The sequence below is a fragment of the Carcharhinus amblyrhynchos genome, chromosome 2 (assembly GCF_965287045.1).
Source record: "Carcharhinus amblyrhynchos chromosome 2, sCarAmb.v2.hapA, whole genome shotgun sequence".
NCBI classification, from domain to species: Eukaryota; Metazoa; Chordata; class Chondrichthyes; order Carcharhiniformes; family Carcharhinidae; genus Carcharhinus; species Carcharhinus amblyrhynchos.
The window spans coordinates 88,735,209-88,750,958 of record NC_137325.1 but is presented as its reverse complement, the minus strand read 5'-3'; the positions used below and the strand labels follow the sequence as shown (position 1 = coordinate 88,750,958).

Genomic DNA, 15,750 nt, shown 5'->3' with positions numbered 1-15,750 from the left:
TTATATAGATGATCTGGAGGAGGGAACCGAGTGTATGGTGTTGAAATTTGCTGATGACACCAAGACTGGTGGAACGGCAAATTGCGCGGAGGGTGTTGAGAGTCTGCAGAAGGATCTAGATAGGCTGGGAGAATGGGCCAGGAACTGGCAAATGGAATTTAATGTTGGCAAGTGCGAGGTGGTCCACTTTGGTAGGAATAATGGTAGGAAGGACTATTACTTACATGGTGAAAAACTGCAGCAGGCGACGGTGCAGAGGGACCTCGGGGTCCTTGTGCATGAGTCGCAAAAACCCAGCTTGCAGGTGCAGCAGGTGGTCAGGAAGGCAAATGGGATGCTGGCCTTCATAGCGAGGGGGATTGAATATAAAAGTAGGGAGGTCTTGCTGCAGCTGTATAGGGCATTGGTGAGGCCGCAGCTAGAGTACTGTGCGCAGTTTTGGGCGCCGTACTTACACAAGGATATTTTGGCCTTGGAGGGAGTGCAGAGGAGGTTTACTAGGCTGATGCCGGAGTTGAGCTATGAGGAGAGGCTGAATAAACTAGGCTTGTACTCGTTAGAGTTTAGAAGAATGAGGGGAGATCTCATTGAGACATATAAGATGATGAATGGGATGGATAGGATAGAGGTGGAGAGACTCTTCCCACTCAAAGGACAGTAGGACTAGGGGGCACAGCCTCAAGATAAAAGGGAGGGCGGTTTAGAACGGAGTTGAGGAGGAACTTCTTCACTCAAAGGGTGGTGAATCTCTGGAATTCTCTGCCCGTTGAAGTGGTGGAGGCTACCTCGCTAAATATTTTTAAGACGCGGGTTGATGGGTTTTTGATAAGAGAGGGGATTAAAGGTTATGGGGAGAGGGCGGGAATGTGGAACTGAGCCACGACAGATCAGCCATGATCTTATTGAATGGCGGGGCAGGCTCGAAGGGCCAGATGGCCTACTCCTGCTCCTATTTCTTATGTTCTTATATCCCTACCTACTAGGCATACCTGTAACCCTGCATCTTACTAAGTCCCATATACTCATCTAAAAGTCTCTTAAAAGACCCTATCGAATCTGCCTCCTCCACCACCACCGGCAGCTGATTCCATGCACCCACGACCCTCAGTGAAAAACTTACCCCTGATATCTCTGTACCTATTCCCTAGTACCCTAAATCTGTGTCCTCTTGTGGTAGCCATTTCAGCCCTGGGAAAAAGCCTCGATCAGTGCCTCTCAAAATCTTATACAGCTCTATCAGGTCACCTCTCACCCTTCGTCTCTCTAAGGAAAAAAGACCGAGCTCTCTCAACCTATCCTCATAAGGCATGCCACCCAATCCAGGCAACATCCTTGTAAATTTCCTCTGCACCCTTTCAACTGCTTCCACATCCTTCCTGTGATGAGGCGACCAGAACTGAACACTACTCCAAGTGGGGTCTGACCAGGGTCTTATACAGCTGCAGCATTACCTTCCAACTCCTAAACTCCATTCCTCAATTGATGAAGGTCAGTACACCATACGCCGCCTTAACCACAGCCTCTACCTGCGAAGCTGATTTGAGAGTCCGATGAACCCCGACCCCAAGACTCTTCTGATCTTCCACAGTGCTAAGAGTCTTACCCTTAATATTATATTCCTTCATCCTGTTTGACCTGCCAAAATGAACCACCGCAATCTTGTCTGGGTTGAAGTCCATCTGCCACTTCTCCCCCCAGTCTTGCATTCTATCTATGTCTCGTTGCAACTGCTGACATCCCTCCAAACTATCCACAACACCTCCAACCTTTGTGTCATTGGCAAACTTACCAATCTCTCCCACCACTTCCTTATCCAGGTCATTTATAAAAGTCACAAACAGCGAGGGTCCCAGAACAGATCCCTGGGGCACTCCACTGGTGACTGATCTCCATGCAGAAAAAGACCCAACCACTCTTTGCCAGTTCTAGATCCACAAAGCAATGTCCCCTTGGATACCATGCCCCCTCACTTCCTCAATAAGGTTTGCATGGGGAACCTTTTATCGAACACCTTGCTGAAGTCCACATAAACCACATCTACCGCTCTTCCTTCGTCGATGTGTTTAGTCACATCTTCAAAAAACTCAACCAGGCTCGTAAGGCATGATCTGCCTTTGACAAAGTTGTGCTGACTATTTTTGATCATGCTATACTTTTCCAAACATTCATAAATCCTGTGTCTCAGGATCCTCTCCCATCAACTTACCAACCACTGAGGATAGGCTCACTGGTCGATTAATTTCCTGGGCTATCTCTACTCCCTTTCTTGAATAGAGGAACCACATCCGCAATCTTCCAATCCTCCGGAACTTCTCCCGTCTCCATTGATGACGCAAAGATCATCACCAAAGGCTCTGCCAGAGTATTTCACACCAGTGGGGATTACAGTAGCTCCACTTTCAGGGAGCTAGCGGCCTGATCCTGCTGGTATTGGGGGGGGAGCAATTGGGACCCCCCAGGAGATTGGGCGGCAGGAGTGTGATGCCCCCTGGGCATTGGCATCCTGGCGGTGCCAGTCTGTACTCCCTGGCACTGCCCAAGAGGCAAAGCACCAATGCCCAGGGGCGATTGGTGGGGGTCCTGCAGTCGGGATTGATGGGGGAAGGAGGGAGATCACCGATCGGGGTGGGGGGGTTGGTTGCGGATTGGCACTGCTGGTGTGGGGTTGGGACGATGAGTATAGGGGCTGGAGATTGGGTTGGGCCAGGCGGAGAGGGGTTGGGGTTGGGCCTGGGAATGGGCCAACTCCCAGCAATTGGGTGGCTGGGAGCTGGCGTTGCAGGGCTGGCCAGCAATTGGGAGGCCATTTTTACGGGGTCATTGCGCACGCTACAGTCTCAACACTGACACGGTGGCCTGATCAGCATGCTGATTTCAGCCTCTCCAGAAGGAATTGGCCTTGCCCCCTGAAACTTAATGATATTCACACTGACAACCTCTTCAGTGTGGGAGATTCTTCTCTGAACTCCCATTGTAAAAAACCAGCATGAATTACTCCAGTTTTTCCACACATTCGGCAGTTAGAATTTTTTTGGGAGAACTCCGCCCGTTGAATGGATAGCTTTAGATCAGACTTATAGTCATCTCTAGGGACTAGATGGAAATTCCCAAATTTGCCAAAAAAAATGCAAGGAACATGCATAAGAATGGCAGCAATGAAGAATTCTGTCAAACTGCAGAGTTTCTATACTGCTTTTGTACAGCGTACAAGTAAGTTAAGAAAGACAAATAGGGGAAAATAAGAGCATCAAGTGCTGTTCATGCCAGCGATGTTCACATCCCAAGAATGAATAAAAACCTTTCAGTACTAACTGAATTTTGGTAAGGTTTCCAAGCTGTCCCTGCCTCAGTCCTTCAGCCCTAATAATGTGGAGATCAGTGTCCTTAATTCAAGTGAGGAGACATCATTTGGAATGCTCCTTCCCATTATTCCTTTGTCTTTATGGCCTTTGTCCTAAAAGCAGATACAACAATAGAAGCTGGAATTTGGAAGAACATAAATATGTCACCTCAGTGCCCAGCCTAAATGTGCAATCCCATGAAAATTCAGCACGCAAGTAATTTGAGTCCACACTTGCTTTTGCAATGCAATATGCAAAACTTATGTGGCGCGAGAAGCATATTTCTCTACACCTAACAAAGTGGCCATGTGGCTGTGCATGATAATTTTGAGAGAGCTATCGATTTGCTTGAATGCTGAATATACTGCCTCAGTGACATTGCATTTAAGGTGAGAGCAAGCACATCATAGCTTGCATCCTGTAACTACCTTTTGCTTAAGAATGGATATTAACTGATTCTGTAAGTGTTAAAAATACATTTCACTTAACAGACTTGATAATGATTAAGATTTTTTAAGCTCATTTGCAATCAGCCATTTCTCTGAGCAATAGGCCCCAAAGAAGGGCAAATCTATTGAATTTAATTACAAATGTTTTATGGGACACATTTGAAAATATGTATTTTTGATAATTCTTTTAGCGTTCAGCAGAGTGTTAGTTTGTTTGGTCACAAGGAAGGTATTTCTCAAGCTCAACAGTTCAAATTGAAGAATCTGTTTGAAATATACATAGTGAAGCAAGAGAGTCTTCGTGAATGGTGAAGAAAAATCTGTTCTTTCATGTCAATTGCTTGGTGATTAAAGTCATAGATATGTGGTATTTACTGAATTCTGAAGTCAGTGGAGACTGCAGAAGGGCACTATGGAATCAGTAAACCAGAATAAAGTGAAAAGAGTTCACTGATCGCTGTTTTTGCCCAACTGTTTAGACAAATGAAAGCACTGTGTGAAATAAAAGGAACAGGATCTCAGTGCATGAGTGATTTATTATCGTCACACATACTAGTATACAGTGAAAAGTGTTGTTTCTTGTGCGCTATACAGACAAAGCATAAGGTACTTAAGGAAAGGAGAGACTGCAGAATGTAGTCTTACAGTCATAGCTAAAATGAAGAAAGAACTAATACAAAGTAAATTTGATCAGAAGTCTGATAGCACCAGGGAAGAAGGTGTTCTTGAGTCTGTTGATATGTATCCTCAGACTTCTGTATTTTTTCCCTGATGGAAGAGAGTATGTCTGGGATGTGTGGGGTCCTTGTTAATGCTGGCTGCTTTTCTGAGGCAGCGGGAAGTGTAGACAGAGTCAATGGATGGGAGGATGGTTTGCATGATGGACTGAGCTTCATTCACAACCCTTTATAGTTTTTTGGGGTCTTGGACAGATCAAGAGCCATACCAAGCAATGACACTTGTGATACTGTGATGAGTGATTTGAGAAGGATGGTGTGGTCAAAGAAGTTGATCCCAAAGACATTTAAGATTTAAAAATAAATTTCAATCCACTCATCCCTGTCTTTTAACTTTGGTAGTAATCCTGAGATGGAGAAATTCTTCCTCATTTTCTCCCATGAGCTAGAGGCAGAGGAGAATATATTCAGTCACACAATCATTTTGGGTATCTTCAGCATTTACTGTCAGGATGTTGCTTAGCTCAAAAATTACAGTATTAAATGGGATCCTTGCAGTTCTCTCTGCTGTCTCCATTGTTCACTTTTGCAAGTGTAGCACTGTAACTTGCATTTACCTATAAGTAGTAAATTTTGATTTTGTTCATGCAGGTTATTCCTTCTGAGAGATAGTCAGAGTAACCCAAAGACATTTGTGCTAACACTATACTGTCAACAGAAGATCAGGCATTTCCAGATATTACCAGTAAGTTCTCAATTATCTTCGTGATTGCCTTGGATTGATGTTATTGTCTTTTTTTTATAATTCAGAATTTAGTATTTTAGTGGCAAGTGCTTTTCCAACTGACAACATAAAGATACGATTGCCTCCAGCTATTTGTAACTGATAAATACTGTAGGTGTGTTAACTAATTGAATGGTACTGACTCAACTCCACTCAAACAAAAATTTCACATGGCACCAAATGATACTTATTATTCAATGTTTCTCAGCCTGCCCTTCAATGTGGTCAGTTTTTACTTATTTAAGTTGATATCCTGTGGGATCACAAACAAGTCAAAGCCAATGGGTGTTTTTAGGTTGGATCAGTTTAAGTAAGCAAAAACTGACGATGTTGAAGGACAGGCTGAGAAGCATTTCTAGGTTGGAGGATAGGGACGTATTTGAACAATTGTAAGTGCTAAGGGGAGAGGGTTGGATGAAGGAGAAGAGGAAAAAGAATGAGGAGAGTAGAGGCACACAAGATTGGAGGTCAATAAAGAGTAGAGCAGAGGAAAGGATGAGTTGAGAAATGTAAAGATGTCAGAAGGGAGGGAGACTGGGGATAGGATGAGGAGGGTATTAATTACAAGTAGGTGTATGGAATGAAGGAGTGTATAGAAGATAGTGAGAGTAGGAAATAAATGGAACGAAGAAAATTGGGAAGGGTTAGAAGTGGAAAGATTAGATGAGCGTAGGGAAATGCAAGTCGCTGGATGTGCAGGGATGAAGAGCAAGGATGAAGAGCAGGGGAGTCAAAAAGGAAAAAGGGACAGATACAGGAGGTATTCTTTGCCTTTATGTTTGAGATGTAGTGTAGGCCTATGAACTAATTTTGTCGGGGTTGAGATTGCAAGGGTTATAATTTTTAGCATCTGCAGGAGGGCCTTAATCATATTTTGTGTCTCATTGTTTGTTCAGGGCCTTTGGCTTCTGATTTTTGTAGGGAACAGTTGAAGTGGTTGGTGGATGGATTAAAGATTGTGTGCAATTTTAACATATTCTACTTTGGCCTGGAGAGAGCCTTAAGCTTGAGATGATTAAATGCTCTTTGTTTTTCCAATAATGTAGGAACTAGCAATTGACAGAATTGAAGACACATTCCACGTTGAAGTTAAAAATTGCATTGTTTTGATTCATTATTTTAAGGGAATCAATTGCAGCTTAAGACCTGCTACTTTAAAAATATTTATTTCAGAATTACTGAATGCTACTGAAAATATTAAAGAAGTTAACCTTATTTGACAGGTTATGATACTGTATGAGGAATATTTAACTGTTGTGCAGCACAAATGTCAGTAAGATTCAATAATTAATATGTCTTCAGTCATTACAATTCCATAATCTCATAACAAACATAATGTACATATCAATCTTAAAATGTGTGTGGTGCCAATTTTGGGTGCCAGTGTGGGTAGTTTTTGAAATGTTTATTGCATATGTTATGCATTTTTTTATTCAATCATTTTTTTCCCTCCTAGTTTGAAGATAATGGGCAACTTGTCTTCAGTCTTGATGATGGAAGTACCAAATTTACTGATCTTATCCAGCTTGTTGAATTTTATCAATTAAACCGAGGAATCCTTCCTTGCAAACTAAAGCATTATTGTTCCCAGATTTCCTTATAACCGTTGATTGTTGTTTACTGGTTTGAATTAGATAAAACAGACTTGAATTGCTACCTGATTCTCTGCGTCAACTCTGGAGTCTTTTGGAGAAAATGAACTGCGATCGTTTAACAGAACTGTGAAATCCAATAAAAACGTAAATTGAAGACTAAATTGAGGCTATAACTTCTTGTTCACAAAATATGTGGTAATACAGAAGAAAAGATGGGCTGAGCAATTAAGTATTTGCAAGTTTCAATAATCACTTTTTTAGAAATTGAATAAGATCTTCAAGATGAACTACAAACATATAAAAGATTTGTTTCTGACAACAAAAACTTGGCTATAGCACCTGCTCTGGAGTAATCTTGATACTGACTTTGGTTTTTTTTAAACTGGGCTCATCATTTGCTCATTCAAAAGAAAACTAGACATCATCCTATTGCTGAACAGACATTTCATTTCCTACAGCACTTAATGTTTCTTTTACTTCCTGAATGCAGCTTAATATAAGTAATGTTCAACTGTAGCAATCATGAAAGAATGGGACAAGTCGTATGGCTACTGCTTTTGGAAGTTAAAACAGGTTGATCAAGAATGCAGATCCAACCCATTTTACTGCTGTGAAATAATGTGTTTAAATCAAGTTTTGAAACAATAGTGCGTTGAAGTTAAATCAATTTTAAGTACTTTCTGGAGATAGCTGAAAAATATTTAATAATGATGAATTTGTACATGAGTAATTTTTACTTTGTGCAGGTGGAAATTGGCAGTTCCTGATAACTCTTATTTGCCCTTTGTTGACTTTAGTGGAGTGGAGGATTAGGTGGGGTGTAAAATGGGCAACTGATTGGTAAGCTATTTACCCAAAATTAAAACTGCCGCCAACACTTATTAGCCCAGATCTTTGACTATTCAGGTTTAATCTTGTTTTCTGAGGATTTGCTCCGCAGCATTAGATACGATTTCCATTCTGAGGTTTAGCTGATTGTTTATCCACATGTGGAATTGGTTTACTGTTTTATCTGCTAGAGAGTTCTGTTGTCTAGCCCTGGTAATCAAGGTCATTCACGTTGGACAAGTCAGTGACCTTTTGTTAGCCTACAGCAATAAAACATTATTCGATTTAGATTGCACAGGAGTACTATAAAACAAGTGTTTTCAAAATGTACTAAATCCATCCTTAAAATAGGCGTCAAATATTTTCACAAAATCATGCATTTCTGATGATGTTGTAAAAGAAACCAATTGGTGTTCGAATGCAATTCTAATGAAACAACTGTGAAGGCAGCCCTGTTTTAAAAGAATGTGTAAAAGTAGAAACTATAGTTTACAAATTACAATTTCAGTTAGTATTCGTTGTATTGATTTTCTTTCAAAACCTGTTGAGAGTAAGACTTGATTTGAGCTTAAGGGCATTTGCCTTTATTACAAGTAAATGATTTTCATTTTTTTCTGCTGTATTGTATTTGTCTCAAGTGCCGCTTTCAAAGAGAAGGCTGCCTATTGTACTGCCACACAAGAATATACATGCATGCTTTTATAATTTACATAAACTGCTCCACACATCCATTGCTGCCCTGAAGGCATTTAAATTTAAAAAATATCACTGGTTCCAAAAATTATATTCCAAAAGAGTTGAGTATTTTTGAAACCAAGCTCCAGATACCTTATCCGTAAACACTTAGCCAGAATTTTTAAATCAGTATTGCATCTCTTTGCATATTTATGAATGTAAATTATATTTAAATTTAGAGGTGGAAAAGGTGTTTAGGATGCCACATGATAAAATGTGGTGTCTAATGGTTTGAACATGCTAATTATTCGTCATTTAGACTTATCCATTAGTACAGCAGATAATATGCATATATTATTAATTATATTCTTACTGTCAGCTTGACTGAGTTCCTCCATTTGAAATTCTGGCACACTCTTCAATTTGACTGGGCCGAATAGGTTCAGCTGGCTGTCAATAACAGAAGCCAATGATATTTTATTTTTGTATTTGTGATATGAATGTACAGTAAAAGGGGACTCTCAGGGTTGATGAAGCTTGTTGATTTTTTTCTGCAAAAAAAAGTCATCATGTAGCATATCATCTTTGGTTTAAGGAGGATATACCAAACATATTTGGTTATTAACATCAACATTGACTTATGTGTTTATATTTAACAGCAAGCTAATTCACCCATCAAACTGAAAATAGGTAATGCACTTCAATTTGTATGGGTCTGCTCCTCATTGTTATTTTTGCATGAAGATTTAACCAACCATTTGACCAATCAATGCACCTTTTCCAGTGATAGGATTTGCTTATCACAGATTAAATTTAACACAATGCAAAAACTGATTACTATGAAATGGAATACAGCAAACCTTTTTTTCAGGGAATGCTTGAAGGTATTAACTTTTTAAATGAAAATCTGTATACATAATATGCTTTGCTTCTTGATGTAAATAGCAGTAAGGCTTGTGAACTTAACTGTAACTGTTCAGGTATTTTTGTATAAATAAGGGACTGATATATTCTGTTTATTGTAATTAGAAATAAACATTAATGCAAACTTGCTCATTTACAACTATTTAGTTCAAATCTCAAGACTCTTCCTTTGGAACTCCAGTAAATTAATTTTGTCTCATCTTTGTACGAGTGACCCAAGAGTGATGGCTTGAGCAGGGGCAGATGTCATGGACCACTGAAGTTCCATGTTTTCTCTCTCACTCCACCATTTTCTCTTCTGATCCCCTCTGTGCATGGTGATAGCTCTTTGTTAGATTATTTTTCAGTGGGCTCTATACACTCCTATTAATCTGTGATCCAAGGCAGTAAGTATCAGCAGGCCAGCATGCTCATGGGAAACATAATATGTGAACTCAATTTTGTTGTGACGTGACATCTACTTTCTGGTAGCAGTTTCTAAAGAAAGAACTGGAAATCTAGCCGCATTTTCTCACCTGATAAAGCCACAAAGATAATTGTAGCATTCTCTCTCATTTCTTGGTTGAGATTAATTTACTTAGCACAAACTGGGCGTTGAAGTTAGGACTTTGTAGTCTGTCTCAGCTTATAATGCACTATGTAATGCTGTTTGTATCTCCTCTTTCTCCCCCCCTCAGAAAAAAAGCAACTACCACACTTAATCTTGAAGAAAGTAGCAAATTATTTGAATGACTAAGCTGATAGATTGAAGGATATTTCTCACCGCTCTTAACCTTAAATTATAACCATTTTGATTAAGTTTCAACCTCTTGTGTTTTGCTTTAAGAAATTTTTACCTTTTTTCCCCTCAATCTATTGCTTTCTCTTTGAAAGCAAATAGGACAAAGGAAAATTTACTCTTGAATAACAGCAGTAATAAGTTAGAATTGCAGGAGATTGGATTTCAATTTAGTACTTGGCAGTGTGTAATATTATTAGTTTCTCTTGGACATGTGTGTGGGGAGGGTTCAGGAAAGAGGGACAAAAATAATGCGTACTTTGCGTCAGAAGCAAACAAACTGTTCACTATTCAGTATATTTACAACTGCCTATGGATTTTTCAAAAGATTTTTAATAGCAATATACTTATTAGACATCTGAGACCTTTGTGAACAAGACAAGATAAGAAACAGCTTGTCTCTTCAAATGATCAGATTGAAGAATCCTTACTGAAGCATGTGGAGTCTGAACCAGGATGTATAAGTCTCAATATTTAATTCGGAGTGAATCATGTGCAAAAAGTAAATAAAAAGAGGAAGGGAAATATCGCCAAGTCAAAGAATTGTTTTGGTGCAGAAGGAGGCCTATTAGCCCATTGTGTCCACACCAACTCTCCTAACAAACCTCACGACTTAGTGCCATTCCCTGCCTTCTCCCTATACCTCTGCTCATTATTTCTATTCAAATAATCAGCTAATGCCCTCTTGAGTGCCTCAGTTGAACCTGCTTACAGGCAGTGCATTCCAGACCCAAACCACTTTTGTGAAAAAGCTTTTTCTTCACATCACATTTGCTTCTTTTGCAAATAACTTGAAATCTGTGCTCCCTTGTTCTTGATCCTTTGATGGGCAGGCAGTTTCTCCTCTGTGGGGTTTGGGGGGCTGGGCGGAGGGATGTGCCTGGGTAAGGTGCTCTTTCTGAGATTCAGTGCAGACTCAGTGGGTCAAATGTTCTCCTTCTGCACTGTGGGGATTCTATGATTCCACCTTCTCTGTTCAGCCCTTCAAGATTTTGGACATCTTTATCAAATCTCCTCTTAGCCTTCTCTCCAAGGAGAACAGTACCAACGTCTCCAATCCAACCTCATATCTACAGTTTCTTATCCCTGGAACCATTCTTGTAAACTTCAGCGCACACTCCAAAGCGTTCACATCTTTAGTAAAGTATGGTGTCCAGCTGAAGTCTGACTAGTATCTTGTAGAAGTCCAGCATAACCTCCTTGCTCTTGTCCTTTATGCCCCTATTGATAAAGCCCAGGATACTATATGCTTCATTAACTGCTTTGAGGACCTTTCCTGTCACCTTCAATCATCTATGCACACGTACACCCACATCGCTCTGCTCCTGCACCCCTTTAAGTATTTTACCCCTTATTTTGTTGTGTCTTCTGACCAAAATGCATCATCTCACACTTTCATGCATTGAATTTTATCTGTCCACTCCTCCAACTTGCCAATGGCCTTTTGAAGTTCTGCACTGACCTCTTTAGTGTTTTCAATACTTCCAAGTTTTATGTCATCTGCACACCGAGATCTCGTATCTCAAAAGACATAGGAGCAGAATTAGGTCACTCAGCCCATCAAGTCTGCTCCACCATTCAATCATGGCTGATATTTTTCTCATTCCCATCCTCCTGTCTTTTCCCCATAACTCCTGACCCCCTTATTAATCAAGAACCCATCTCTGTCTTAAAGACACTCAATGACCTTGCCACCATAGCCCAGCCTTCTGTGGCAAAAAGTTCCACTGATTCATCACTCCTGGCTGAAGAAATTCCTCCTGTTTTAAAGGATCGTCCATTTATTGAGGTTGTGCCCTCTGGTTCTAGTTTTTCCTGCTAGTGGTTAACATCCTCTCCACGTCCACTCTGTACAGGCGCCTCAGTATCCTGTAAGATTCTCCCCTCATTTTTCTAAACTCCGAATACAGACCCAGAGTCCTCATATGACAAGTTCTTCATTCCAAGGATCATTCTTGTGAACCTCCTCTGGACCCTTTTCAAGGCGAGCACATCCTTCCTTAAATATGGGGCCCAAAACTGCTCATAGTGCTCCAAATGGGGTCTGACCAGAGCCTTACGCAGCCTCAGAAGTATACCCCTGCCCTTGTATTTTAGCCCTCTTGACATTGCATTTGCCATCCCAACTGCTGGCTGAACCTGCACATTAACCTTAAGAGAACCTTGAACAAGGACTCCCAAGTCCCATTGTGTTTCTGATTTCCTAAGTATTTTCCCATTTAGAAAATAGCCTATGCCTCCATTCCTCCTTCCAAAGTGCGTAACCTCACACTTTTTTCCATATTGTATTTCATCTGCCACTGCTTTGCTCACTCTTCCAACCTGTCCAAGTCCTTCTGCAGCCCCCTGCTTCCTCAATACCTGTCCCTCTACATATCTTTGTATTATATGCAAACTTAGCAACAGTGCCTTCAGTTCTTTCCTCCAAATTGTTGATGTATATTGTGAAAAGTTGTGGTCCCAGCACTGACCTCTGAGGCACACCACTAGTCACTAACTGCCATCCTAAAAAAGACCTCTCTATCCCCACTCTCTGCCTTCTACCAGTCAGTCAGTCAATCCTCTATCCATGCCAGGATCTTATCCTTAACACCATGGGCACTTATTTAACAGTCTCCTGTGTGGCATTTTGTCAAAAGCCTTTTGGAAATGTAAATAAATCACGTCCACTGATTCTCCTTTAACTTCCTTGTTACAGCCTCAAAGAACTCTGACAGATTAGTCAAATATGACCTCCCCTTATCAAAGTTCAGTCCTATTTTATCATGCACTTGCAAGTATTCTGCTATCCCACTTTTAAGATGCTTTCAGAAAAGCAAAGGTTCCATTACTGACTCCTGGGAAACACCACTACAAATCTTCCTCCAACCTAAAAAAAAGTCCATTGACCATTATTCTGTCCTTCCTATTATTCAGCTAATTTTGTCTCCACATTGCTACTATACCTTTTATTCCATGAGCCATAACTTTTCTCATGTCTTTTTTATGTAGTATGGTGTCAAATGCCTTTCGAAAGTCATGTACACCACATCAAAACTGTTAGCCTCATTGGCCCTTTCTGTTCCCCCCCCTCAAAAAAAATCCAAGTTAGTCCAACATCATTTCCCCATTAGAAATCCATGCTGCCTCTTCCTAATTAACACACGTTCTTCCATGTGAGTACTCATTCTATCTCGAATGATTGTTTCTAAAAGCTTGCTCACTATTTCTGTTAAACTGACTGGCCTGTAATTGCCAGGGTTATCCTTTAAACCTTTTTGAGCAACTTTTTGTGGATTTCCTCTGGATGTTCTAGTTTCTTCCCACAGTCCAAAGATTTGCTTGTTAGTTGGGTTGCCCATACTAAATTGCCTCTTAGTTTCCCAAGTTGTGCACATAAAGTGGATTAGAAGTTATGGGGATTGGTGGGTGGGGCAGTTAGGATATGGGCCTGGATAAGATTCTGAGCCGATGCCGACTCGATGGGCCGAATGGCATCCTTCTGCACTGTAGGGATTTGCAAGTCTATGCTTTGCAATTCTCTAGTCCTCTGCCACCTCCCTGAATCTAGAGACGACTGGAAGATTATGGCCACTGCCCCTGCAATTTCCATTCTTACTTCCTTCACTATCCTTGGGGTGCATCTGATCAGTTGGTGCCTCAACTTTCAGTACCTCTGATGTCAACTTTCAGTACCAACAGTCTATTTAACATGTCCTCCTTACCAATTTTAACCCTTCTAGGGACAGAATTTCCTCAACTGTCACCAGGTTGTGAGACGCATCTACCGCCTTGGTAAAGCTGGATGCAAAGTATTCATGTAACACCTCAGCTATGCCCACATGTGTCGGTTCTTAATTGGTTCTACTCCTTTTACCACTATTATTTGAATGCCTGTAGAATATGTTGAAATTCTCCTTATGCTGGCTGCCTGTCTTTTCTGATAATCCCTCTTTGCTTCTCTAATGAGGTTTTTCATCTTCCCTCTGAACCTTGTGTTCCTCTTGATTCTCAACTGTATTTTGTACTTGTTGCTTGTCATAAGTGCACTTTTCCTTAATAGCAATCATTTTTCATCCAGGGAATTCTGAATTTGTTTGCCCTACCTTTCCCTTTTAAGGGAATATACCCTGACTGTATCCACGCCATTTCTGTTATAAAGGTAGTCCAGCTACAGTTTTTTCTCCAACCTTCTTTCCAGTCCTATATCTGTTCTTCTCCATTGAAGTTGGCTCTCCCCAGTTCATTATTTTTACTCTGGATTGTCTATAGTCCTTTTCTGTCATCATCATAAACCTTACAATACAATGATCTCTGTCCTGCAAATGTCCTCCCACTGACACTTGGTCCACCTGGCTTACCCCATTTCCCAAGAACAAGGTCTAGCACTGCATTGCTTGCTGGACTAGGCACATACTGCTTTAGAAAGCTTTCGTCAATACAATCTACAAACTTTTGTCACTCTCCACCCATTACACAATGACAGCCCCAGTCTATGTTCGGGTAATAAAAGTTTTCCTTTAAAACTATGATGTTTGCATAAAACAACATACTGCAGATGTTGGAATCTGAAACAAAAACAGAAAATACTGGAAAATCTCAGCAGCTCTGACCACATCTATGGAGAGAGAATAGAGCCAATGCTTCAAGTCTAGAGTCTTTTTATAAAAAAAAAGGAAGAGCCATCTAGACTCAGAACATTGACTCTATCTTCTCTCCATAGATGCTGTCAGACCTGCTGAGGTTATCCAGCATTTTCTGCTATAATGTTTGCATCTCTCTGTAGGTTTAGCCTTCTACATCCTTCTCAGTAGCTGGCAGTCTATAGAACAAATGAGCAATGTAATTGCACCATTTTTGTTAATTCTAGCCAAATTAATTCTATCCACAAATCCGCAGGAACTTCTGCTCCAAGACTGTAGTACTCTCCTTAACCAATGCTGCCACCTCTCTTCTTTCCTATTTTTTCTAAACATCTTGTACCCAGGAATATTTAACACCCAATCTTGTTCGTTCTAGGTCTCTGTAATTGCCCCATCAAATTTCCACAATGCAATCTGCACCTGAATCTCCCCAATTTTATTAACTATACTTGGTGTAACATGCACAGTAATTACGTCATTACTTTCTCTCTTATTCTGATCTCACTTTCTAACTTACTATTCTCATACTAGTGCTTTCTGTTCCCCTCAGAATTTTGTGCATCTGATATTGCCCTCTGATATTTCTTCTTGGTTCTCACACCCCTGCTGAGTTGGGTTAAAGATCTCCTGATACCAATAGGGAAACTTAACAAGGAGCTCAGTCCCAAATCTGTTTCGGTGTGATCCATCTGGCTTGTATGGACACCAATTCTCATAGTCTCAGTGCCCCAGAAAAATAAATCCCTCCCTCCTGCACTATCCTTCTAACCACGCATTCATCTGCCTTGTCCTCTATTTCTATATTCACTTTTATGTGGCACTGAAAGTAATCCAGAAATTACCGCTTTGGAGGTCAGGCTTGCTAATTTTCTGCCTAGCTCCCTAAATTCTGACTGCAGGACCCCATTCCCCTTCCTACTTAAGTCATTGGTATCAACATGGAACATGATCTCTGGCTGTTCATCCTCCCCCAGAAGAATGTCCTGCAGCCACTCTGACATTCTTAATCCTGGCACCAGGGAGGGAACATGCCATCTTGGAGTCACTTCGATGACTGCAGAAATGCTTGTCTGTTCC

At 40.7% G+C, this 15,750-nt stretch overlaps 1 protein-coding gene across 13 annotated transcripts in view; it reads left to right on the top strand.

Moving 5' to 3' along the window:
* LOC145356352 (growth factor receptor-bound protein 10-like) overlaps positions 1-9,415 on the top strand; it is a 188,097-nt gene extending 178,682 nt beyond the window's left edge. For all 13 annotated transcript variants that reach the window (XM_080209064.1, XM_080209100.1, XM_080209057.1 and 10 more), the window contains 2 exons: positions 5,119-5,212; positions 6,708-9,415. In XM_080209064.1, coding sequence (XP_080065190.1) covers positions 5,119-5,212; positions 6,708-6,854 — 241 coding nt within the window. In that variant the 3' untranslated portion in view covers positions 6,855-9,415. The remainder of the gene's footprint in view (positions 1-5,118; positions 5,213-6,707) is intronic.
* The last annotated feature ends 6,335 nt before the right edge of the window (positions 9,416-15,750 follow it).